Source organism: Crocodylus siamensis, chromosome 4 (assembly GCF_052110815.1).
Source record: "Crocodylus siamensis isolate JL-2025a chromosome 4, ASM5211081v1, whole genome shotgun sequence".
Taxonomy (NCBI): Eukaryota; Metazoa; Chordata; order Crocodylia; family Crocodylidae; genus Crocodylus; species Crocodylus siamensis.
Window position 1 is genome coordinate 215,569,588 of NC_143398.1, and position 27,031 is coordinate 215,596,618.

At 43.6% G+C, this 27,031-nt stretch overlaps 1 protein-coding gene across 2 annotated transcripts in view; it reads right to left on the minus strand.

Annotated features, from left to right (window-relative positions):
* Window positions 1-27,031, minus strand: part of GALNT5 (polypeptide N-acetylgalactosaminyltransferase 5) — a 48,520-nt gene that overhangs the window by 11,604 nt on the left and 9,885 nt on the right. For both annotated transcript variants that reach the window (XR_016442085.1, XM_090045691.1), the window contains exons 3-9: window positions 25,410-25,529; window positions 18,639-18,774; window positions 17,211-17,330; window positions 15,289-15,406; window positions 13,638-13,961; window positions 5,209-5,289; window positions 3,967-4,128 (exon numbers count right to left, since the gene is read on the minus strand). Coding sequence is in view for 1 of the 2 variants with exons in the window: in XM_090045691.1 (XP_089901817.1) it covers window positions 3,967-4,128; window positions 5,209-5,289; window positions 13,638-13,961; window positions 15,289-15,406; window positions 17,211-17,330; window positions 18,639-18,774; window positions 25,410-25,529 (1,061 nt within the window). In the remaining variant the exon portion in view is untranslated. The remainder of the gene's footprint in view (window positions 1-3,966; window positions 4,129-5,208; window positions 5,290-13,637; window positions 13,962-15,288; window positions 15,407-17,210; window positions 17,331-18,638; window positions 18,775-25,409; window positions 25,530-27,031) is intronic.

Here is a 27,031-nt window from a genome sequence, read left to right on the forward strand (position 1 = left end):
TCATAGGCTGTGTACAGTATGTTTTTAAAATCCAGTGCTTTCATAAAAACTAATCTGATGTCTTACTTCACCGAAAAAATAATTGTACAACCCAGGCCTGTCACTAGCTCAGTCATGAGCAGGTACAATCATCTGTGTCAAATTGTGTTGGACTGGGTATTGTGGCTTTTTAAAATGAAACACAACTTTCTTTATTTTATCAGGAACCATCAAATGTATCTAGCTTAGGGCTTAAGGTCTGGCCTGGAACAGTTCCAAACATCCAAAACTGTCAATTTATCTATTGAACTCTCTGTGTTCATAAATGGATGATTGTGTTCCTATATGTTCACAAAGTTTTGGGGGAAGTGATTTTTTAATGCTAAGTTTGGCTAAAAGTAAAGAATGGAAGGCTGTCAATATCAAAATGTCTTATGAGAATCAATCAAATGACATAATAGCTCCTCTTTTCCCTCTAAATTGAAGAGTCTTCTAAAAGATGCCATTTCAAATGGAGTAGATCATTTCAAATTTTTCATGACACTCTTAAATTGTTAGAGTTATCTAAATCATGGCAGGCAGGGATCAGAGGCCCTGTGAGATAATAGGTGAGAGAAGGGTGGAAGGGGCAGGCAGGGATGGGGAAGAGGAAAGAATGTAACTGGTAAAATACAGACAGGTTACCTGGGGTTATCAGATGGCAGGCAGGTTATAATGTGTCATAATGTGCCATAAAGCCAATGTCTATAGTCCACGATTTTTTGTATCCAGTGGATTTATGGAGTGAAGTTCATGGGCTTATCTACAAAAGGTGTTTTGTAAATTCCCTTTGAAGATTAGAATTTACAAGATAACTACTCTCTCACCTATTTCTCAGAAGTGTGCTCCCACAGGTAGGTGTGTATTTTTGTCTTTGATGGATTTATTCTGGTATGTAGTTGTTTAGTTTCTCCTACATATTTTTCCATCTGGGCCTTTAGTGCACTGGATAAGAGAGAGTACATTTCTGGGGGTGCAGGTGTAAGATCTAGGAATAGTGATGGTTTTGTTGTGTGGTGTAGTTATTGTGGTGGTAGTGGAAATGTCTTACATTTTACACACTCCCTAAAATCCATAAACAAGGGAACCCAGGAAGACCTATAATATCCAACCATGGAACCTTCACTGAGGACATACCAGGTTTCATTGAATCCATTCAAAAACCTCTTGTCATGCAAAGACCAAGTATTGTCCAAGACACAACAGACTTTCTCCTGAAACTTAAAAACATAGATCACCTTCCCAGCAATACCCTCCTAGCCACCATGGATGTTACCAGCTTATATACCAACATCCCACACCAGAAGGCATATAAGCCTGCCTTATGTATTTAAAAGAGCAAGATTACAACTCAGACCTAAAGGTATTACTGAACTTATACACTTCATCCTCACACACAACAACTTCTGTTTTAACAACCAACACTTCCTCCAGACCATAAGCACAACTATGGGCACCTAAATGGCCCCACAATATGCCAACCTTTTCATGGCCCACCTGGAACAAGGATTCCTCATGAACTGCACCATCAAACCCATGCTGTATCTAAGATGTATAGATGACATCTTCATCATTTGGACAGAAAACCTGCAGTCTCTGATTTCTATCACAAGTTCAATAACCATCATCCCTCCATCAGACTCTCTCTTAAATACTCCAGCATCAACATTTCTTTTTCAGACTCTATGATTAATCTCCAGAATCGTAAAATACAAACCAACATATACAAGAAACCCATGGACCAACATACATATCGACATAGAACCAGCAATCACCCTAAACACACCAAGAAAGCCATAATGTACAGCCAAGGCTTCTGATGCCACCAAATTTGCATTGAGGAGAATACTGATGATCAGCACCTTGCAAATCTCAAAAAGATTTTCACTCAACAAGGACACTCCTCCAGAGAGAGAGATCATACTTTTGAAAGACTTATCTGGATACCAGGTAAAGAATTGCTGCAGTACAAAGAAAATCAGCACAAATTACATAGCATTACATGTCACTAGAGGCTTGCAGCTACTGCTGCCACTGCCAATGCGGTTACTGTTGCCAACACCAACGTTGCTGCTGCAGCTGCTGCCAATGCCACCATTGCTGCTGCCAATGCAAACACTATCACCATCGCTGCCAATGCCATGACTAGCCCATAAATTGGGGAAGCCAGCCTTGGCCTGCAGGGCCAGGGACAAACCAGGGTGGCTGGCTGGGATCTGGCTCCAGGGCAGCACGGAGTCCCTGGGTATATCACAGACCCCCAGTAGCCCCATAGTCAGGACCTGTGCACATAGTGTGTCAGTGGAGAGCCCCTTTGAATGATGGATGCCAGAGGAAGGAGGAAAAAGGGGTGAAGTGAGAACTCTCCAAAACTCCAACACTCAGGAGTGAGCAGCTCAGCGCAGGGCACCAGAACCCTGCCTCAACCATGCTGATAGATGTTTAGTTAGTCATTTTTAATTTGTGTTAACCTTTTCACCCTGACTATAGTACTGCATGGCTAGTGGCTGCAGATGGGACACCATGTGGCTGCATGCCAATTGACCACATCAAACCCTCAAATGCAGCTTGTGATCCATCTTAACAACTGAGTGGAAAGGGGTGGGGTTTAGGGAAGGAGGATCCCCACAGAAGATGCCAGAAGGGAGCCCAAGCCAGCAGGAAGATCTTCAGTCAAGTGAACATCTTCCATAAGTCTGGGCAGAAAAGTCATCTCAGGGCAATCCAACCCCCACATGCAGCATGGAAGCCTGCCACAAGGAGAAACCAAATAACAACTGCATACCAGAATAAATGCAGACTGAAAATCTATCAAAGACAAAAACATACAAGTATCTGTGGGTGCACACTTCTCACAAAGTAATCACTCGCTCTCCAATCTCTCAGTTCTCATCCTCAGAGGGAATCTACAAAACACCTTTTGTAGATAAGCCTGTAAACTTCACTTAAATTTACTGGATACAAAAAAATCATAAACTAAATATAGACATTGGCTTTATGGCATATTATAACGCACCTGCCATCTGATAACCCCAGGTAACCCGTCCACATTTTACTAGCTACACTCTTCCCTCTTTTCCCCGCTTCCCTGCTCCCCACCCCCTTTCTTTCAGCTGTTGTCTCACAGAGCCCCTGATCCCCCCTGCCATGCATATACATTTTCACAGAATAGCATTTTTTGCTGGCTTCCATCTATCCAGGAGAGAGCACAAAGAAACAACAAACTCCCCCTGTGCTTGAAGAAGGGTTTTTATACCTAAAAGCTTGCAAAGAATTTTTTTTTCCAGCTATTTATTTGGTCTTATAAAAGATATCATATTTACCTAAAGAACTTTGGCTGCCTTTGTCTTTAGGCCGGCACAGCTACAACCAGGAACCCTACAGTTATCTAACAAATGCAAAGCTTTCACTTTCTGGAACACAGGATTTGGGCCAAAAGAATAGACAATGATATTTGATTGATGTACTTATATATTTTTGTCCTAGGTTGGTTTAATTGTATATCATTTTGATTGATGCAATGCAAAAGCAGGCAGAATGTAGATATACACCACTCTGAGAGGTAATGTGGCCACAGGAGTAGAATCACAATGCTGTCCAATAGCCTTGAATGTGCACTGCAAAAAAAAAATCACTGGGGCCAACAATTGTTTTAGCAAAAGTAAATAAAATGTCTGAAATATTCTGCTGTAACATTTGTCTTATGAAAAAGAGATTTGGAACCATTTCTCTCCCTCACATTTTTAGAAACCCACAAAGAGAGAAACACTATGCACATGTACGTATCTAGACATAATCTCTATGAAGCTGCTATAGTTTCTGACAAAACATTTCAATTGTATATTTAAATTATATATTTTTGGCACATACAATTGTTTTTCCTTCATTTTAGTTTTAGTTCATGTTTCACTACAGCGAGGAAAATTTTTTACAAAATGTTCTACTTACGAGCTTTACTTGAAAGGAGACCAGTGATTTATGTAACCATTTCAAGCTATTGTTTCTGTTATCACAAGGGTACAGGCCCAATGTTCCTTTTGCATCTACAGATGCTATGCAGAAATCTCCATGTTTAATCAGTCTCAGCCAAGTATAGTTGAACTTCTGGTTCTGTGGAGAAAAGTCAGTTGCAGACTGATTTCATTTTGCATGTGTGGGATTTTTTTCCCCCTGTATTTCTGTCTTGCCCTTCTTAAATCCAACAGTATTCATCTATACTTCCTGTAATTGTTTCATATTGGTCTGAGTGACTCTTGAGCTATGAATCAGGATTTAGGATCTGATCATACTTCAGATAACTTCACTGATTATGCTCCTTCTGCCTCTGATGGGAAGAGGATATGCCTGTCAAACTGCTATAGCTGAGATCAGGATACAACTCAACAGCTTTCTTAATGTTTGTGTTTACAATATGCTAGGGCAGTGGCAAAATGATCAAAGAAACTTTTGTGGCCCACATTACTGAATACTGGGGTAAAAGGAAAATGATATGTGGGCAGATCCCTCTTTGCAGAATTCAGAAGCTGGAGACGGCTCTAGAACAAACGCAAAAAAGGAGACTTGGCTATACAGTTGGTATAAAATAGCTGATGCTGGAATCTCAAGACTGGCCATCAACTGGAAAATGGCTATTGTCCTGCCATAGTAAGGTTATTCCTCATCAATCCTAGCAGGTGACCTTGTTTCTATACTGATCAGTAATTATTAGGGTATTGCCTGTCAAGAAATACTGCCCATAAAAGACAGTACTTGTTGCTTGAAACAGTTCCCACTTTTCTTCTCACTCCTGCCCCATTTTGACTTTGCTGTTTTCATGTAGAATACAGTTGTGGTCCAAAGCCATTTTGGCTTTGTTAGTGTTATATAAAGTTGTGATCCTTTTCTACTGAAGCTTGTTGTCCCATTGGGTGCATATCCCTTAGACTGTATGTAAACTAACTGCAAGTTTCCATTTAGTTGTGAAGGTTCTCAGAGTTTTAATGTATGTTTTCATTTCAACTCTACAGATACAGTACAGTTCTCACTTTTTGATGGAATCTTTTGGCAGTATATTTTAAAAGGATTACATTAACCTCAAAGTTGGGATTCAAGCCAGTAGAGTAGAATTCAAGGGGATTCAGCAGAATTATCAATACAACTGACAACATTTGCTGTCTAGTTTCCAAAATAACAACCCCAAATATTTCTTACCTTGTTATTAATATCACAAGTCTCAAAAGTTAGAGTGGTATTTTCCATTGTAATACATCCAGCCATTGCTATATTAACAATCTGGAAAACAGAATTAAAAATAGAGATTTAGAAAAGGGAATAAGTCTAAAGTTATGCATGTAACTGCAGGAAAGAGAAAATAGCAAAGAGAATATTACTTTGCAATTGCCCTAAAGGATCCCTGAGATAACTGGTTAGAACAGTGATACCCAGCCTTTTAAGAGTCAGGACACCCTTCATTAGACTCAAGGGATCCCTCAGAAAATACCAGCTCTTAGTTATTGCTCAGCTTGTGATCACAGGTCAGAAAGTTTTTCACACGATGGATTTCTATTTGAAATCTCCGAGTTTATCTTATAAATCATGTTTGCAGACCTAAAAGTGCTCATCAAGGTTGACAGCTATAAGTACATTTACTGACTATCAGTAAAAAATCAGGACAAAAATGGCTGTCAGTAAAGTCCATAAAAAAAAAATTAACTGTCAGTAAAATCACTAGGTAGCCACAGCTTGATTTAAGTTCTGACCAAGCACAGCAGTGCCACCTGGGGTCTAAACTGTAGCACAGCACTTAGCAGGGAGCATTCTGCTGCTGCTGCATCCCAGGCTGCCTATAATATTGCTGCTGGGTCACCGGTATGCTCCTTTGGGGTTCCTTGCTGGAATGGGAGGAGTGAGGCTAGCAGGCGTAAGATTGAGGAATTGACTTGGGAGGAGATGGGAATGATGGGGAGGGCCAGGATCATGCAGTGAGGGTCATCAGAGTATGGGGGTGAATATGGGGCTGCTGGCATCACTTAGGGGGGCAGAGGCAGGCAGTATAGTGTAAAGCTATGGTTTTAGTCAAGCAGGGTTGCCAACCCAAGATTTTTTTTCACTGCAAACTTTTTACTAACAACCAAACATGTTTACTTTTTTTTATTACTATAGTTGATGTTAAACTCCTAAATTTAAACCCAGCTTTTTAACTGAGACCTAGGAACAGGGCAGGACCTGGTAGAAGAGTTATATTTACATTATATAAAACATGTATATATATGTAAACGTGTGTGTGTATGTATGTGTGTGTGTGTGTGTGTGTATATATACATATATATATAACATTTATATATCAATAAAGACGTGCCAGTAAAAATGTTTCGTTGTCAGAAGCTTGAAGATTGTCAGCAAAATAAAACAATATTGAGTTGGCGATGCTGCTGCTAACATTATCCAGGGCATGTCTATAAATGCTTTTATGTGCACATAAACTTAATGCACATTTGCCTAATGCACATTAAGGTACATGTGCATGCAGTAAGGTGCATTAATGTGGTGTGTGGACCGACTTGGGACTAAAGTTAGTCCCAAGTCAGTTGACATGCACAGTGTTAAGGTGCCTTAGTGCATGTACGTGTGCGTTAAGGTGCTTTAGCTATTCGTGCCTAAATTTGCCATTTTAAGGCATTTTAACAGCAGTCATGTGTGGATGCACTCCCTTAATGAGCTTTAAATTGGGCTAAAGTACCTTCAGTTGGCATGTGTAGATGAGCTTCCAGAGGGCCACAGTTCCTTGGTTGAGAATCACTGGGTTAGTTATATGTTTTACTGAATGATATATGTAATAGAGACATAACGTAATCTTACCCATACGTTCCCATACTTGAGGCCAGGGGTCACACTTGGGTCCATACACTTTTACAGTTTTTCACTGAAAAGTTGATGATAAAGGCTTGGTGTAGTCTACCTGAAATTCTGAGGACTGACCATAGTCTATTCATCAAAAAAATATTGAAGCCCCAGTTTAGCCAAAGTAAAGCTACTGGTCCACATTCTCTGCTGCTGTTTGTGAGTGCTCATACTCAAGTCTATATTTTTAATCAACAGCAGGAAATTGACCCTTCTTGAAACACCAGAGGTATCACATATCTAATTTCTTCTGTTAGACATAGCTACTGTTTCTACTTTATATTCTGTAAATTGTTGAAAAATTAATTATAAAATCTATTCACATTCCTACCTCAAGTCAAGCAAGCAATAGATTAGAAGAGTCTCTTTGGTAGACCATATGCAGACAAATTGAATACCTGGCCAATCAAATCTGAGATCAAATATCTCCAATTATCTTGGCTAGCAAAGGCCAATACACATATAAAAACTGTTCTGAGCTAATTATGAATGCTACAGTTGGCTAACCAGAAAGTAAAAAAAAAATAAACAAATGCAGCTGGCAGAATGTATCTGCTCTATGACCATAGTTTGCTAATAGATGTAGGAAACAAGTGGTGAGGCACAATTCTATTCTATTCAGCTGGCTACTTTACTGCCGTCACCTGTTGTAACAGCTCTTTGAAGAGGATTAAATGATATAACAAGTATGTATTGCATACTTGTTTTTTTTTCTCTTTCTGGCTCTGTTTCTTTTTCCACAAGAGGAAACAATTTGTAAATTTTTAGTTATAATATATTTAATTCTATTATGTATGATGTGCTCTGTATTAGGTCACTGAGATGACTCTTTCTCCCTTTCAGATGGGGGTGGCTGCACTTGACCAGTCTGCAAAATGGAAGAATTAGTACTTATGTTAAGACAGAAATAGCTATGTATGGGTTGATGCCTCAGAAAGAAGCACCTTCAGTTGCAATGTAAGCATGAATATTTCAGCTATTTTTAAGCTAGGTCACAATTTTGTAGCAGGTTGGTGGAGACACAGAATGCGTGTCACAGATTGGAGTTGAACATGCAATAGTCAGTTGAAAGTACAGATACCTGTGACGTTTTTAAAAGGATATCTATTTTCTTTATGTTCCCATATTCTTGTTTTAATGTTTTATTCTTGTTATAATGCCAACACAATGTCTCGTGTAGACGGGTCCACTTATGAGTGCTGAGGATTATAGCAAAACACTGCTACTGCTGAGCTGAATTCTGCAAGATACCAAGTGTCTTCACATCTGACAGACTAAAATTAATGGAGCTATGTTTATTTATACCACATGTGGATCTGGGCTTCTATTAAACATGTGGAGGTACATTCATTGTGTTTTAAAATAATCAAAACAATATTGGCATACTACAGCTGAACTATTTTAAACTGTTTTTTTTACAAATGTAGTCACTTCCCCTCCTTTTTCAATTACTGAACATGTTATGAAACAAACCAGGTTCCTGTGAGTAAATTTCAAATTCATAAAATATTCCTCAAGCAGCTTGAGTAGTTAGCCAAACAGTACTTTGCAGAACTTGTTGGAAAATGTATTTTCCATCCCACATAATTTCAAGATATTGAATTTGCTTCTGTCCTGAATTAGAGCAAAACTGCCAAAAGACTAAATATTTTCAGAAACCTATGCTCTGAAAAAAAACAAACATTTTTGATCAGATTCATATTTTGAAAAAATCCAAACATTGCATTTGTTTTCAACTCTGGATAAAATAGATTTTGAAACACAAAGCTGTTTGACCTGAACATACTAAACATAACTCTAAAATGGAATTTTGCTATTCTTAGCATATCTTTTTTCCATTAAAAAAAATGAAAGTTCACCTACATTAAGATTTATTTTAAAAAGTAGTCTCATCATAATGGTATTTTCTGACAAGTTAAAAAAATCTCCTACAAACTCTAATTGTTGGTGAATTGTTTAATTCAGTAATTATCACAGAAAAATAACAAGCTGTTGCTTCTATCCAGCAATTGAAACGTTTTAAACAGCTGAATAGTAAATAACCAACTTTAATCATTTTCAGGTGAATGATTCCATCTTAAAGAGGGTAAAGATGCATTTCATAGTTACATAGTTTATAGGGTCAGAAGAGACCTGAGCAGATTTCATAGATTTCATAGACATTAGGGCTGGAAGGGACCTCGGGAGATCATCGAGTCCAGCCCCCTGCCCAAAGGGCAGGAAGTCAGCTGGGGTCATAGGATCCCAGCAAGATAAGCATCCAATTTACTCTTGAAGGTGTTCAATGTAGGTGCTTGAACCACCTCCACTGGCAGACTGTTCCAGACCTTGGGGGCTTGGACAGTAAAGAAATTCTTCCTTATGTCCAGCCTGAAACGGTCTTGCAGGAGTTTGTGACCATTCGACCTCGTCATCCCTTGGGGCGCTCTGGTGAACAAACGTTCCCCCAGATCCTGGTGGTCACCCCTGATAAACTTATAGGTGGCCATCAGATCACCCCTGAGCCTACGCTTTTCCAGGCTAAAGAGTCCCATGGCTCTCAGCCTTTCATCGTAAGATCTGTTTTCCTGACCTCTGATCATGCACGTGGCTCTTCTCTGGACTCTCTCAAGCTTCTCCACATCCTTTTTGAATTGTGGAGCCCAAAACTGGACGCAGTACTCCAGCTGCGGCCTCACCAAGGCTAAGTACAAGGGGAGAATGACGTCCCGGGATTTGCTCAAGAAGCATCTATGGATGCAAGCCAGCGTTTTGGTCAGTTTAGTAGCTGCAGGATCACATTGAAGGCTCATGTTCATCTTGTGGTCAATGATGACCCCCAAGTCTCTTTCTTCCATAGTGCTAGCCAGCGTAGCACTGCCGAGCCTATAAGGAAGCTGCAGGTTTTTCCTCCCAAGGTGGAGAACCTTGCATTTTTCGGTGTTAAACACAATCAGGTTCTTGTCTGCCCATTTGCTGAGCTTGTCCAGGTCAGCCTGGATCACCCGCCTATCTTCTGGCATGGATGCTTTGCCCCAAAGTTTGGTGTCATCGGCGAACTTGGCCAGTCCACTCCTAACTCCAATGTCCACATCGTTAATGAAGATGTTGAACAGTATGGGTCCCAGGACAGAGCCTTGAGGGACCCCACTGGTCACAGGGCACCACGATGAGTGCCATCAATTACAACCCTCTGGGTCCGACCACGGAGCCAGTTTCCCAGCCAGCGGATCGTGGTGGAGCCAAGGCTACAACTGGCCAAGAGGTGATCATGGGATACCAGATCAAAAGCTTTTTTGAAGTCAAGATATATGACATCAATCTCTTCTCCCTTATCCAGGTGATAGGTCACCCGGTCATAGAAGGAAATGAGATTGGTCAAGCAAGACCTACCGGCAACAAACCCGTGCTGGCCAGCCCTTAGAATGTTAGCCTGGGCCAGTCCATCAAGGATGGCCTCCTTAATAAACTTTTCTAAGATCTTCCCCAGGATAGAAGTCAGGCTAATGGGCCTGTAGTTAGCCGGATCCACTCTCCTCCCTTTCTTGAAGATCGGCACCACATTGGCCTTCTTCCAGTCTTCGGGCACTACACCAGAGCGCCAGGAGTTTTCAAAGATCCGTGCCAGGGGCTGGGCTAGGACGCTCACCAGCTCCTTGAGTACCCTGGGGAGCAGGTTGTCAGGGCCGGCTGACTTGAAGGTATCCAGCTTCTCAAGGTGTTCCTTCACGAGGTCAGCATTTATGGAGGGTAGGGGATCCCCATCACCCGGATCTCCCTGTCCCATAGCAGGCATGGGCGCCCCATGGGACTGATGAAAGACTGACGCAAAGTACATTTAATAGGTTGGCTTTTTCCTGGGCGTCAGTTGCCCCATCTGGTTTAGCAGGGGTCCAACGTTGCCCTTGCTTTTCCTCTGGCTCCCCACATATCTGAAAAAGGACTTTTTGTTGTCCTTGATGCTTGAAGCTAGTTGGAGTTCAGTTGCAGCCTTGGCTTTCCTGGTTTGCTCCCTGCAGGACCAGACCAGCGCAGAATAATCCTCCTTGGAGGTGAATCCCGTCCTCCATCCTTTGTAGGCTTTCCTTTTTAGCCACCGGAGGTCCACTAGGTCCCTGGAGAGCCAGGAGGGCTGCTGTGCCTTCTTGCTGCCTTTCCTCCATGTTGGAATAGATTTAGCTTGTGCATTGAGGATTGCTTCCTTGAGAAGCAACCACTCTTCTTGTACTCCCATCTCCCTGGGGTCATGGTCTCTGAGGGATCATCAAGTCCGACCCTCTGCCATGGCAGGAAAGTGTACTGGGGTCAAATGACCCCAGGAAGGTGATTGTCTAGCCTTGTCTTAAAGACCCCAAGGTAGGAGCTAAAGGTAAGAGGAAAGATACTCCTACTTCCCAGTTTGGATTTATTTGAATATGACACTTATACTTAAAAACCTTCTCCCTGGGCGTATCTACATGTGATGCTGTGTCATTGTAGTAATGCACTACGGCGACATAGCATCAATGGGCAAAAACTGTGATGCTGCAGTGATGCAGCTGCACTCCCTCAAAATAGCTTCCTCCTTCATTATAGTGCGCTGCTACAGCAACATAGCAACTAAAAATAACCATTCATGGGTGGTATAGTGCAGTACAGGCTGTTACTGCACTGTCACTTATCGTTTCATAGTTTCTAGGGTCAGAAGGGACCTGAGCAGTTCATCAAGTCCAACCCCCTGCAATGGCAGGAAAGAGTACTGGGGTCAAATGACCCCATCAGGGTGTATATCTAGCCTCCTCTTAAAGACCCCCAGGGTAGAACCCAGCACCACTTCCCTTGGAAGTTGGTTCCAGATCCTAGCCGCCCTGACCGTGAAGTAGCGCCTCCTGATATCTAACCTAAACCTACCCTCTGCCAGTTTGTAACCATTAGTCCTAGTCACTCCTGGTAGTGCTCGGGGGAACAGGGACTCCCCCAGTGCCTGTTGGTCCCCTCTGACTAGTATGTGAAAATATAAAATGTGTGAAACTTTTGGGGCATGTTAATGCAGGCCCAGTGGCCAGTTCCAGATCACAAAGCACACAAATTATGACAACGCATCCTCAGCATTTATATTCACAAAAAATATTCTTTGACACTATATTATTTGTTTAGGTCTACTGAAAATATTTGGCCAGATCGCAGCTGGCACAACTCACTGGATTGCTGGAGATTCCTGTACAAGACAGGGATGTCTAAGAGGTTACAAGGAGCATTGTCTTCCTATACCTCCTCTTGTACTGGCCCATCCTAGAAGGCATATCTCAATGTGTCCTGTGTTGCCATGCGCTGTCTCTGGCTGCCAGAACGGGCTATGAGGTGGATTTCAGTTGCACTGGGGAGGATGACTAGAATCACTGCCAGGCTTAGCATTAGGAGACACAAAGCTATTTATGTTTGTCCCCTTAGAAAGCATAGTACTGTCAGAACTGAACACCTGGCACAGTCCTACTTCTATTGTTTATCTAAAAGGACTTTTAGAAGCAGATGGATTCACTAATAATTTTTTCTAGAAGCCAGAAATTGAATTTAAATGTAGTCTAAAATTCTAAGTGAAATATCATTCTTATGATGCCTCAGTGGGAATATTTTATGCTCCTGGATTTTTAGAAATGTTTCCAGTAGCCCTAAGCTTTGTTAAAGTCTGGATGAGGGCCAAGATGAGAATCTAAATTTTGTTTGGGAAAAAATAATTTATAAAGAGATGCTGAATATCTGAACAATTAGCACATCTGTGCAAATGTGATTCACTTGATGTTCAGGTTTAAAGAATAGCATGGATATAACACCAGGATGATTAAAGGTACTGGGAAGCAGATTCAGATCATACAGAGAATGATACTTGTTCTGTTACATTCTCCTCAAAACTATAACTTTAAAGTCAATGGGATTTCTAGCAGGCAGTACAACTGAGCCTAAAATATGTTTGAAAAAGGTTTCTGCCCAGTTCATTGCACTTGTGTCGAAACTGGCATTTGGACTGTAGCTGCACTTTAATATATAGCATGACTTTGCTAGGCTGGCTACCTCCATCTGTAGTTTGGAAATAGCTAGAAATGAATCTGTATTTATTCTAGAAAGTGAAAAAATATAGTTTTCTAGTGCACTCTAGTGGTGACAGGCTATTAGTACAAGCCCTGCAACAAATTTTCTCCAGGTATTTTTTTCCCCCCACATAACCTATGAAAGCTCTAGAAATCTTGTACAAAAAAAATAAATAAATAACACAACCAAAATTTCTCTCGTCTGTCCATACATTTGTCTGCAGAGACAACATTTTTAAAGCTTAATCTGGCTCTTGATTATAAACAGGGCTGTTACTATAAAATCATATCCTTAGGTTTCTATTCATTTCCTTGTAAAAATACAGGGAAGTGAGAGTCCTGAAATATAAAATATTCAGAAATTTCAGTGAATAGGAAGTGTAAATGGAAAGACAGGAATCCCAACTAAGGAGGGACATGCCCTGATCTGCTGCCTATCATGGACCAAAGACAATCCCTCAAGATACCAAAGCTGTTTCCTTGTACACCATCATATGCAGCAAAATGAAGTGCATGATGCAAAGGGGTAATCTGTAGTATTCTGCACTTCTGGGAGATGCTGAGTGAGCAAGTGCCCTGGACTGCCTAGATGTCAGTGACAAATCATTGAAAGCAAATATAAATGAGGGGGTGGCAGGAAAACCAGCAATGTCAACATACAATTGTAATATATTTGCACTTGTAAAGTTCACGTACCAGCCCACTTGCTCTGACAAGAGGAGCTTCCAGGTCCGGGTAGACATTCTCCAGATACCACTTGAAGCTTTTGCACTGAAGTTTCTTTCGCAGTTGTATTTGTTGAGTCAAGTTTCCGACATCCAAGTTTTTCAGGATTAAGTGGTAGGCATGTCCATAGAATAGTTCTTTGTACTCATCTAGCCAGACCTCTGCAACACGAGCCAAATTCCGCTCCACTGTCTTTATCCTATCTTTAGGGAAGGAGTAGGGATTGTCATTCCTGAAAATATGTCCAACTCTGGAGCATGGGTTGATCTCAATTTCTCCTCCACACATCCAGATCTGGTAAACAGAGTTTGATTTGTTAAATATGATACACATCTTATTCTGGGAGGTTTTCAAGGCCCACCTAGACAAACTTTGGCTGGGATGATCTAGCTGGGAACGGCCCAGCTTTGAGCAGGGGGTTAGACTAGAAGACCTCTAGAGGTCCCTTCCAGCCCTAATTTTTCTATGCTTTCTATGAAAACAGCAGACCTGATTTTGAGAAGAGGCCTTGATTTTGCAGACATAGTTCTGTGTGTATAATTTTACACTTGCAGTTATGTGAGGCTACAAATGAAACATGCACAACAGGAGCTGGATTGTGTTAAGGATACTGAGGAGATATTTTACGCTCAGAGGAACCTTTTTCAATCAGGTTTCCCTCCAGAGCTCTTCGAAACAGAGAAATCACAACTTCTATCCTACCCAGTAGGGAGCAGCAGTATATGTTGCCTTGCCTATCTTGCCTGCTTATTTGGCTCATGTAGTAGAGGCGCGTAGTCAAGGCTCTGCCTCCTTCAGTTTCTCTGGAGAAGTCCGCTGACTCTGGGGCACTAGTAGACACTGTAGTTATTGTATCTTGTCCCCTGACAGGGAGAAAAAGGAAGGTTTCTAACTCACCGCTCCATGCACCCATACAAATGCTCCAGCCCAGGACGCCTTTAGTTAGTTATGCCTTAATGGCAGCATTTGCAAGTGCAATGAATTGCAGGTCTGTGGAGAGTGTGTCTTGCTGACACAGGCCTCCAGAGCTAAATGTATGAGAGCCATGACTCTGCTATTGGAAGACGTAATAACTTCTCTGTGGACAGCACACATTCACCAATAGCTTACATATGAGTTTCTTGTCAGGAGCTGAGGGTGAGGCCTTTCTAAAAATCATATAATATGGCATTCAGACAGACTAACTTGCAAACAGTAATAAAAAGTTCTCTGCTTTGTTCTCTGAGCATTGGTGAATTGAGCAATAACTCAACACCTGGCCTTGTATCACCAGAAAAAAGAACTTAGGTAAATATACAGAGTGACTTCTGGTTCCTAGTCCATGCCAGAAAGGAAATAATTACTACAATACCTGGTGTAGGAGTATGAACACAGCACATTTCAGAGCCACACTCCTTTTTGTAACCTGACCAGCTAATTGCCACATCCTTAGATGCAAGGGTGACTGTTTAAATCATACCGATTCAAAGTCTATCTTTAGTGTCAAGGCCTTGATTCAACAAACTCATGTAGAACATAAATTGGAGCCTAAATAAGATTCAGGGACAATAACATTTGAAGACCAAATGTATTCAGACTTAAAGAAGGAAACATTCATGACTTCATTAGGGATGTAGCATACCTTGAATGAAATCTCCATATTTTCACCTCCCCAAACATCCAGTCCAGGATCATATGTTCCAAGTTCAAAAAAATACTTCTTATCAATGGAAAACAATCCACCTGCCATTACAGGGCACCTGGGAATGAACCACAGATGTTACATCTGTATTCTAGGGGAAAATAAAAATTAATCTTCACAGCTCTTGAATAAAGGAATTGCCAGGAAATCATGGGCTACCAGCTGCCCCATGACAGGTACCACATGTAAGAATATCCTATATTAATTTTCATTCATAGAACTGGAGACTAAACAGCCACCTGTTAGTTTATATAAAGAGGTAGAAAACTTTATTTAGAAAAAATGGTGAGGAATCAGAGAACAGAATAAGCAAAGCCAGACATTGTTTAAACTGTGATGGCAGTCAAGTGGTAGTGAGCAGATCTATAAATGATCTTCGTAGAGGTAGGGAAAGATGACTGACGGAGGTGCTAGTGTTTAAAAGCATGGATGGTGGTAAAAAGAAGAGGCATATTCTTGGGTAGAAGAAAGTAGAATAAGCCTTGGCAAAGTATGTAAACAGAAGCTTAAATTTTTAATGAAACTATGCAATCTTTTTTTTCTGATGTCCATAAATGTTGGTCTGTTTCTCTATCCAGATTCTTCAACAGTTGTCCAGTACTGTATTATTTGAGTGCCAGAACTGCAGGAAAAAATAACTTATGGGGTTCAGTTTTTATTTTAGGTTTTTTTCTGGTTAAAGATGCATGTCTGTGCAGTTTTGGCAATGGTGCAAAGTGGAGTAATGATGACGGTAGTATGGGAAGCCAAAAAAGGATAGATACACTGGAAAGGCCACTGTACAGAAAATCCATTCATGCAAATGACATGGAAGAGTCAATCACTTAAAAGGTAGCAAGAATAAGAGACCAGACTGTTCAATCATTGTGGTAAATTTTAGAACTGCTTGGGTGAGACTCCCTGTCCCACCCAGGCTCCACTTAGACACAGTTCAGTTGGCAGAGATGCAGGGAATCGGTTATGTATCCCTGATTCAGCATTGTCCAGCTGTGGCCTAGGAAGTTGTACCAAGTGCACTTTGCTGGGTGAAGAATCCAATCACTTAACTTCAAGTGCTGACAGCAAACGCTGACAGCAAACACAGCACAATTTAGGGCTGATAAGGGCAAAAATAAGCAGAAGACTTTGCACCTTACTATCTTGAATTACCAAAGCTACAGTGGCTCCTGACACAAAAGGCCCTTCTACTAATGTACCTAAGTATACAGAGTGACAGTTCACAGTCTTCGTCAGTGGCCCCACTGCTGCTGGAATCCCTTGTTTTGTCCATAATGCAGCATTTGACAGATTATCTATAGCAGTGGTCTCCAAACTTTTTTGATCGCGCACCCCTGTCAGTAAAAAATTTTTGAGCATGCACCCCCAATATATGTATATTTATTGAGGGCGCCACTGAGGGTGCCACTGTCAACCCCTCTGCATTGTGGAGCTCTCACTCTTCCCTCAGGATACCTCATATACCGTACGTGACATGTGACCATCTGACATACAAACCAAGTGAGGGCAATCCGTATATTAAAAATTAGTAAAGCTTAATTTCTTTCTTATTTTTTTAGCTAAAAAATAAATAGAAATAGAAGTTCTAATATTTTCTTCCCACACCCCAATGGATCATCTTGTGTACCCCCTGGGGTGCGTGCACTCCACTTGGGAGACCACTGATCTATAGCATTGTGAGTGAGAGTTTTGCTCACATTAGGTGGTACAGCTTAATACAGAATTCAGTTAGCCATAATTTTTCTGGGCCTTCTGTACTCAGTTACACAAGAGTGATGTTTGGCTCAGAAAGATTAGGTTCCCTGCTATGAAAACACCAAAGAAAGGGAATCTTTGCTCACAAAAAAATAATGTTGTACTCTCACCTTATTATATCTGTTTCCTTGATTTTATTCTTTTCAATAACCTCCTGAGGAATCTGCCTCCACCCAAAATTCATTGGCCAAGTAAAAATCCCACGCTGGAAGTTGTCCACTGTCATATAACTAAAACCAGAAAGGGAAAGCTATGACATCAGCTTATGAAGCAGGATCTTAATCAGAAGAAATTAGTGAAACTGGATTTGTTTATGTAAGTAAACAAAATTCTAACAAATTTCTTTCTTGACCTCCTTTGAACGCTAAAAATTCATGAAATGTCAGACAAAATGCGGTTTAGTGTATTTGGGCAATTGGTAGTTGGTCTAATTTCTACTCGTATTTATTTTCTCATATTCCTTGTGAAGTAATTTTGTGAAAGGTAATTAAGTAATTATAGTTCCTGGAGAGCCATTCTAATTAAAATGCCTCATGTCATGTGTATTAAACCCCTGCATGTTTAAAAAGGGCTGCAGGATGTTGTAACTAAAGTTCATTCAATGAGCTTTAGTTAAAGTACCCCAGTGGCCATTTTGAAACCCACAGGGTTTTATACATGTGGTGCTGTGGTGATGCTAGAGTGTTTTAATTAAAATGCAGAGCAGACTTGATTAATCAGAGCACGTGTATAGGCACACTAAGTTAACCCTTCATGGATGAGATATTAGACTAAAGCACTTTCTGTTAGAGCATGTGATCGAATGTCTGTGCCAGATCCCATCAGGGATTAACTTAGAGCATGATTGATGCCATACCATGCGGCATTTCACAGGGCTGTGCTCTAGCCCTGGGCAGAGCTCCTCTGCTCTGTCTGAGTGCAAGGCTGGCTCTGCCCTTTGGCTCTCATTGACCCAGTCAGTGACAGCCTCCGATCCCAGCCTGGTGTGAAGCCGGAATGGGGGGTGGAGGAAGAAGGGTTTCTGTCCTCACAGCCACCCTGGCACCATCCTGTGCCACAGCCCACTCAGGGGGGCTGTGGGGGAAGGAGTCTGGGTTCTCTCTCCCCGCAGCTGCCCTAGCCAGGCAGCAATGCACCTATGCGTGGCCTGGGGGGCTGTGGGCAAAGGGCTCCAGGGTGTCTCTTTCTCCACCCCCTCCCCCCTCAGCTACTTCTCACAGTTGCCAGCTGATGGGGGTGCAGAGGGCAGGCTGTGGAGTGGGGCACTCCAGCAGCTTCTTAGGATGTGTGCAGAAGTGCCCCCAGTAGTCAGTGCTGGCAGGCTCTAAGCTCCCTCCCCACTGAACAGTGAACATCTATTCAATTAGCTCATGGTTAGCTTACTTTTATAGTGCTTTAAGTAAAGTGTAATAGAGTGCTTCCACAAGGGGATTTTTGAATGTCTATACTTAGCCTTTGTTATACAAGCAATTTTCATGAAATACTAATTATTATATCTTATATTTCATAAATGTACACCAGAGCAAGAAATGAAGTACCTCATGTCCTTGTCACTGACTACTTCAATAACTGGGCATGCCACTTTTGTCCTGTTTATACGGACTCTTTCTAGAAGTGGTTCCAACCATCCTACATTACATTCCACATGAGAATCTAGGAATGTCAGTACATCACCTAGAGGGGAAATGCAGAGATTGGATTACTAATTTATGAGAATTAAAATGGACTTTAATGAACTTTTTCCAGAAAATACTGAACTTGATTTTGTAAAGAACCTATTTTGTAAACAACATTTGACTACTTGCAAAGTATCACATTCTGGCTAGAACTGGCACAAGGTGCAAAGACAGAAAGGTATGAATGGTATTCTTCTCTCATCACCCACCCTGCCCAAGTCCCTACTTTGTTGTAACATTTTTGTAGCTGCTAGTGACCTAAGTGTGGCTAGAGTCATGACCCTCTTGCAACTGGTCTGCAGAATGTGCACAGAACACGGAGTATGCTGCACCTGCTGCTCTAGGATTTACTCCCCAGATGCCAGGCAACATTTCCCCTTTGCTCCCTCCTATTTAAGATCACTGGGGGCAAAATCTTGGACTCAAAAGTTAGTCTCCTCATGGAGAATGCAAAATTGGTAAAGGGTGGCCTTGCATAAAACAATAGAAAAATAAGGGGAAAATGCTTCCTGAAGCATTCCTGATGAACAGGTCCAAGCTGTGAATCAACACACTTCACTTAACATGGCCTTAGACAAACTTCCAAACCTTCTCTGTTTACCATCCAAGAAAATTCTAGCCAACAAAAATTCAAAGTAAGCTCAAGAGTTAGGCTCCGGAGCGGCGAGAGATGCGCGGGTGAAAGCCCGCCATGCCCCCCCTCCCCTGAAGCCCCCTAGACACCTCCCAGCAGCTGTGGAGGCCCCCGCTGACCCCCAGCACAGCCAGAGGCAAGCAGAGCCATGGTGGGAAGTGGTTAACCCCTCTCTGAGAGGGGAGGAGGTGGCTGCGTGGAGCTAGGCCAGGTCAAGCCCCTCCCAGGCCCCTATTTGGCCCGGCCCCCCAGGGAGAGAGAAAGGTAGGAGGAGGTACTCACCAGTCCCCCTCCAGTAGGGCAGGGCCCCCCAAATCCTGGGCAGGGCCCCCCCTTGCCTGAGAGCAGCTTTCCCTGATGACAGGTCCACTGCGCATGCGCACAGTTTAAAAGGGCCCGCCAAACAGCAAAAAAAGCCCCAGTTAGGCTCTGGAGCAGCAAGAGACGCGCGGGTGAAAGCCCACCATGCTCCTGCTCCCCTGAAGCCCCCCAGACACCCCCCAGCAGCTGCGGAGCCTCCCTCTGACACCCAGCACACCCGGAGGCAAGCGGGACCATGGTGGGAAGGGGTTAACCCCTCTCTGAGAGGGGAGGAGGCAGCTGAGTGGAGCCGGGCTGGGTCAAGCCCCGCCTAGGCCCCTACTTTGCCCAGCCCCCCAGGGAGCCATGCGACCGGAGTCATGTGAACAGGCTGTGCAAACAAGTGCGCTTGTCTGTTGGCACATGAGTTAGCGTGGAGTTCGTGCAGGAGGGGGAGCAGGAGGGCCTGAGACCCTGCCTGTGAACCCCCCAGGGTAGACAGTCCCAGCTGTAGCCAGCCTACCAGATGCATGACACGGATAGGCACGTGCTGCACCCCTTGGGTCCCCTCAGGCTCTACGGCCCCCCCGCTCAGGCATCTCGGGCACCTCAGTGACTGCCACCCAGATGGAACCCATGGTTCCGGGATTCATGCAAACAGAGACTCTGGCTCTCAGCTGCACGGGCTGCCTGTCCCTTTTTCATGCTCTGGGGCTCGGGACCATGGCCACCTCCCCGTGTGGGGTCTGCTCCCTTTTGGGGTCTCTGGCATGCCAGCTGGAGGAGCTCCAGGCCACAGTCCAGAGACTGCGCACCATCAGGGACTGTGAGCAGGAGATTGATTCTTACTGCCAGGCCCTTCTTCCCCGGGAGCTGGAGGGTAGACCACCACCTCCTTCCAGGACAAAGGAGGACTCCAGGACCTCCCACTTTGTCCAGTCCAGTCAGGGGCATGGACCAAGGTGGTCAAGGGCCCTAAGGCCCGCCGCACCAAGGCCCCTGCCCTGCTGGAGCTTAGCAACAGGTACACACCTCTTTCTGCTCCAGCAGAGCCTGCTGAGTTGCCAGCTCCCATAGGCAGCACAGGCTGAACTGCAGCTACCTTCCAGGCTCTCCCCAAGACAAAACGTAAGGTGTTTGTTGTGGGAGACTCCATCCTGAGGGGGATTGAGGGAGTGATCTGCTGCCCCAACCCCTTAGTCCGGGAAGTCTGCTGCTTTCTGGGGGCCCGCATCCGGGACGTTGCAGAGAAGATCCCAAAGCTCCTCCAGCCCACAGACCACTATCCTATTCTTCTTAGTTATGTGGGCACCAATGACACAGCTCGGAGCACTCCCAGCTGAGTCATGAGGTGCTACAGGGATTTGGGAGCAGGACTAAAGGGTCTGGGGGGCACAGGTGGTGATCCTCCCAGTCTCGGGCAATGGGTTGAGGAGGGAGTGGAGGATCCACGTAGTCAACAAAAGACTGTGGTGCTGGTGTCATCAGGAAGGCTTCGGCTTCCATGACCACAGCCCGCTCTTTGGCGAGAGAGGCAGCGAGCTGCTGGGAAGACATGGCCTCCACCATGGGGAGGAGGCTTTTCTCAGCCAGACTGGCTGACCTGCTCTATTGGGCTTTAAACGAAGCTCGTTGGGGGACGGGGGGACTACTGCCACTGCTGGCCTGCTGAGCAACCCTTGCAAAGCCAGCAGGCCAAGGCACTTAAAGGAGCCCACCCCTGCCCCAGCCCTGGTACAATCTGTGGGCAAGGCAAGAGCCCCCAAGGGGACACTTGCCTGCCTGTACACAAATGCCAGGAGCTTGGGGAATAAGCAGGAGGAGCTCGTCCTCCTGCTCAATGCAAATAATTATGATGTCATAGGGATAACGGAGACCTGGTGGAACTCCACCCGTGACTGGACCTCGGGTATAGATGACTATACCCTGTACAGGAGGGATCATGTAGATAACAGGGGCAGGGGTGTAGCTCTTTATGTTAAGGAAAGCTACATGTCCCTGCAGGCTGATATAGGTGATCAAGGTGGATGACTAGAGACCCTCTGCATTAAAATCCGTGGGGAACATGGCACAGGGGACACAATGGGAATCTACTACAGACCTTCCACCCAAAGTCCTGAGCTTGACCAGGAGTTCACCCGGGAACTGGCTGAGGCCGCATGCTCCAGGACCACGGTTGTCATAGGTGACTTCAATTACCCGGACATCTCATGGGAGGACCACTGAGCAAAATCTGAGTGATCGCAAAGCTTCTTTTGTGCGTGGACGACCTCTACCTGACTCAAGAAGTCTATGGGCTAATTGCTCGACCTGGTACTGGCTACAGGGGATGACCTATTCAGTGACCTAGTGATCGATGGGAAGTTGGGTGACAGCGACCATGAGCTGATCGCTTTCACCATCCTCTGTAAAGCTGGCAAGTCAGTCAGCAACACGGAAGTCCTTGACTTCAGGAAAGCCGACTTTGACAAGCTCAGGAGGTTTGTCAGTGAGGCCCTAAGGGACCATGACCCCAGGGAGAGGGGAGTTCAAGAAGAGTGGTTGCTTCTCAAGGGAGCGATCCTCAGTGCACAAGCTAAATCTATTCCAACATGGAGGAAAGGCAGCAAGAGGGCACAGCAGCCCCCCTGGCTCTCCAGGGATCTAGCAGACCTCCTGAGGCTAAAAGGAAAGGCGACAAAGGATGGAGGATGGGATTCACCTCCAAGGAGGATTACTCTGCACTGGTTCGGTCCTGCAGGGAGCAAACCAGGAAAGCCAAGGCTGCAACTGAACTCCAACTAGCTTCGAGCATCAAGGACAATAAAAAGTCCTTTTTCAGATATGTGGGGAGCTGGAGAAAAAGCAAGGGCAACATTGGACCCCTGCTGAACCAGATGGGGCAACTGACAACTAACGCCCAGGAAAAAGCCAACCTATTAAATGGGTACTTTGCGTCGGTCTTTCATCAGTCCCATGGGACGTCCATGCCCGCTATGGGACAGGGAGATCTGGGTGAGGGAGATCCCCTGCCCTCCATAAATGCTGACCTTGTGAAGGAACATCTTGAGAAGCTGGATACCTTCAAGTCAGCTGGCCCTGACAATCTGCACCCCAGGGTACTCAAGGAGCTGGCGAGCGTCATAGCCCAGCTTCTGGCACGGAACTTTGAAAACTCCTGGCGCTCTGGTGAAGTGCCTGAAGACTGGAAGAAGGCCAATGTGGTGCCTATCTTCAAGAAAGGGAGGAAAGTGGATCCAGCTAACTATAGGCCCATCAGCCTGACTTCTATCCCAGGGAAGAACTTAGAAAAGTTTATTAAAGAGGCCATCCTTAATGGACTGGCTGATGCCAACATCCTAAGGGCTGGCCAGCATGGGTTTGTTGTGGGTAGGTCTTGCTTGACCAATCTCATTTCCTTCTACGACCAGGTGACCTATCACCTGGACAAGGGAGAAGAGATTGATGACTTAAAAAAAGCCTTCGATCTGGTATCCCATGATAACCTCTTGGCAAAACTGGCCAATTGTGGCTTTGGGTCCACCATGATCCGCTGGCTGGGAAATTGGCTCTGTGGTCAGGCCCAGAGGGTAGTAATTGATGGCAGTCACTCATCATGGTGCCCTGTGACCAGTGGGGTCCCCCAAGGCTCTGTCATTGGACCCATATTTTTCAACATTTTCATTAATGATGTGGACATTGGAGTCAGGAGCAGACTGGCCAAGTTCACCGATGACACCACACTTTGGCAAAAAGCATCCATGCCAGAAGATAGGCGGGTAATCCAAGCTGACCTGGACAGGGTCAGCAAATGGGCGGATGAGAACCTGATGGTGTTTAACACCAAAAAATGCAAGGTTCTCCACCTTGGGAGGAAAAACCTGCAGCATGCTTATAGGCTCGACAGTGCTACGCTGGCTAGCACTATGGAAGAAAGAGACTTGGGGGTCATCATTGACCACAAGATGAACATGAGCCTGCAATGCAATGCTGAGGCTAGTAAAGTGAGCAAAACGCTGGCTTGCATCCATAGATGCTTCTCAAGCAAATCCTGGGACATCGTTCTCCCCTTGTACTGAGCTTTGGTGAGGCTGCAGCTGGAGTACTGCATCCAGTTTTGAGCTCCACAATTCAAAAAGATGTGGAGAAGCTTGAGAGAGTCCAGAGAAGAGCCATGCGCATGATCAGAGGTCAGGAAAACAGTCCTTACGACGACAGGCTGAGAGCCATGGGGCTCTTCAGCCTGGAAAAGTGCAGGCTCAGGGGTGATCTCACGGCCATCTATAAGTTTATCAGGGGTGAACACCAGGATCTGGGGGAACGTTTGTTCACCAGAGCACCCCAAGGGATGATGAGGTCAAATGATCATAAACCACTGCAAGACCATTTCAGGCTGGACATAAGGGAGAATTTCTTTACTGTCTGAGCCCCCAGGGTCTGGAACAGCCTGCCATCGGAGGTGGTTGAAGCACCTACACTGAACACCTTCAAGAGCAAATTGGATGCTTATCTTGCTGGGATCCTATGACGCCAGCTGACTTCCTGCCCTTTGGGTAGGGGGCTGGACTCGATGATCTTCTGAGGTCCCTTCTAGCCTAAATGTCTATGAAATCTATGAAATATCAGGCAAAACTGACTGTGCTAGTAGAAAGCCCAACTTCAGTACAATTAGTCTATAGTGATATTTTAATAAGTAAACTATATGGGTTTTTAGCACCAAAAATGAGTTCAGAAAAAGGCAAAACCAGAAATGTTAACATTGTTTTCATCCTGCTGGAAAATACAAGCCCTTCCATAGCGCAAAATAATCAGCCTTTCAGCTGAGGAATGAAACTATTGTGTTTTATCATTTATTATTTATTTTCTGTAGATCAGCATTATAAACCTGTGAGTTAGAACTGAATTAGCAGAAAAAGGGCAAAGTGTCAAATAATAGTGTATGAAAAAGTTGCCATTTTTTTCAAAATATGTTGTTGGCTGAATTGCCTTCAACAGTTTGTAGGCCTGGTCAGCTGAAAAATGACAAAAATATGTTAAATAACATTCAGCTCTAATATTAGGTCAGTGGTCAAGATACATAGCATAGTAATGAGAGGGCATGCCTATATGTGGCTGTACGATACTGCACCATCACTTAGTACTTCCTTTTTACCAGGAGTGACCAGGAATAACGGTCACAAGCTGGCAGAGGGGAGATTTAGGCTAGATATCAGGAGGCGCTACTTCACAGTCAGGGTGGCTAGGATCTGGAACCAACTTCCAAGAGAAGTGGTGCTGGCTTCTACCCTGGGGGCCTTTAAGAGGAGGCTAGATGTACACCTTAATGGGGTCGTTTGACCCCAGTACTCTTTCCTGCCATGGCGGGGGGTCGGACTAGATGATCTGCTCAGGTCCCTTCCGACCCTAGAAACTATGAAACTATAAGTGACGGTGCAGTAACAGCCTGTACTGCATTATACCGACCACGAATGGTTATTTTTAGTTGCTATGTTGCTGTAGCAGCGCACTATAATGAGGGAGGAAACTATATTGAGGGAGTGCATTGCTGCAGTGATGCAGCTGCAGCATCACGGTTTTTGCCCATTGATGCTATGTTGCCGTAGTGCATTGCTACAATGACACAGCATCACATGTAGATATGCCCAGGGAGAAGGTTTTTAAGTATAAGTGTCATATTCAAATAAATCCAAACTGGGAAGTAGGAGTATCTTTTCTCTTACCTTTAGCAATCTCCGCCCCTGCCAGTCTGGCTCTTATTAAGCCATGTCTTTCTTTCAGGTGAAGGATCTTCACTTTTGGGAACTGTGACATATATTTGTCTAAATTGTCCTTGAGATATTCTAAACAGGAGAAAAATTTAGTAAATTCCTTCAAAAACTTAACTTCTCTGTTTTGATGCCAGTGACAAATCAGTGGAAAACATTTCCTCTGAGTTTTAAACCATTTCCAAAACACACTATATTTTTTTCCTTTGGAGATAGTGCTGCTAGAGAACATATAAATTCAGTGATATTCAAGAGAACTATCTGCTCCTCCCTTCAAACCACATGGAGGAAGTCCTTTATTTAGCTTTCATATGTTTGAGCAGTGTAGAGGATTGTAGTATAGCCAGCTGGAAGGAAGAAGACAAAATCATATCTACTCTGGGTGGAATCTTCAACTATACTAAGCATTAATTGGCCTCTACTCCTATGTAGGCTGAAGATAATAGCTTCCATTTATATTTTTGACAGAAGACCAGTTTTAAATCCCACACTGTATGATATAATGATTCTGCTAACTGTTGATTTGTCCCATGAAAGATAGTACCTAACAGTTGATTTTAAAACTTTTAAAATCAGAATTATAGTCCTTAAACCACTAGAACATTAAAACCTACCCCTCAGATTGCATTTGTGTTTTTTTTGCTTTGTTCTGCAAATGCTGCATTGAATTGCAAGAGCTAATGTGAAGAGCTACATTTAAATAATCCATCTGGTCTCAAACTGCGTGAGGATGCATCAATGCACATCACTGGTTCTTATATGGCATTTTATATTTTGTTTTCATTTGTTGCTGAAGTGGTTTTACTGTAGAAAATCTTTAGACAGAATAAAACGTAAGGCAGCTGTATGAGTGAGAGGCAATCCCAAGCATGTTTGGGTTGAGTATATTGAGAGAGCACCTTGCCTGAGTAACGTAAGAGTGAGATCTGAAAGGGGATTTCAATTAGAGTTTTCATTCTGGGTTTTTGGCACCTTCCTTTAAAGCATCTGGTACTGGGCCCTTTTGGAGATGAGATATTGAAATAGATGCATTGCTGACCTGATTCAATGTAGAAACTCCTTGTTATAATAGTTTGTCTTAGGGGAAAAAAATCTCTCAGGGTTTTAGCCCCTCAATTTGATATGTCTTTTTAGTCTATTAAGAGGAAATAATATTTTATATTCCAAGATCTTGGCCCTGATTCCAAAAAAACCAATATTTTCATTCAGCCACTGAGGTTAACACACATAAAGGGAAGTGATGTGAGAACATACTGAAGAGCAAAATTGAAAGTAAATTTTGGTGGGAAATTTGCTCAAAAATCTATTTATTATCATAAAAAATGAACATATATATAACAACTGTTTATACTAAGTTGAGCTTGTTTCCCCTCACTATTTTCATGTAATCACTCTTCTTAATCTGTAATCTATTCTGGGACAAAGACCCTGCCTTGGTATATCATTTAAAAATCCCTAGTATATGTGGCCCTGATGTTGATATGACACAGTGACACAGTCACCCCCTGTGACAAGTCAGCAATTTAAGAATTATAACATCCTTAAAAAATTCAGGACTGAACTCTGGTGAAAGCCAA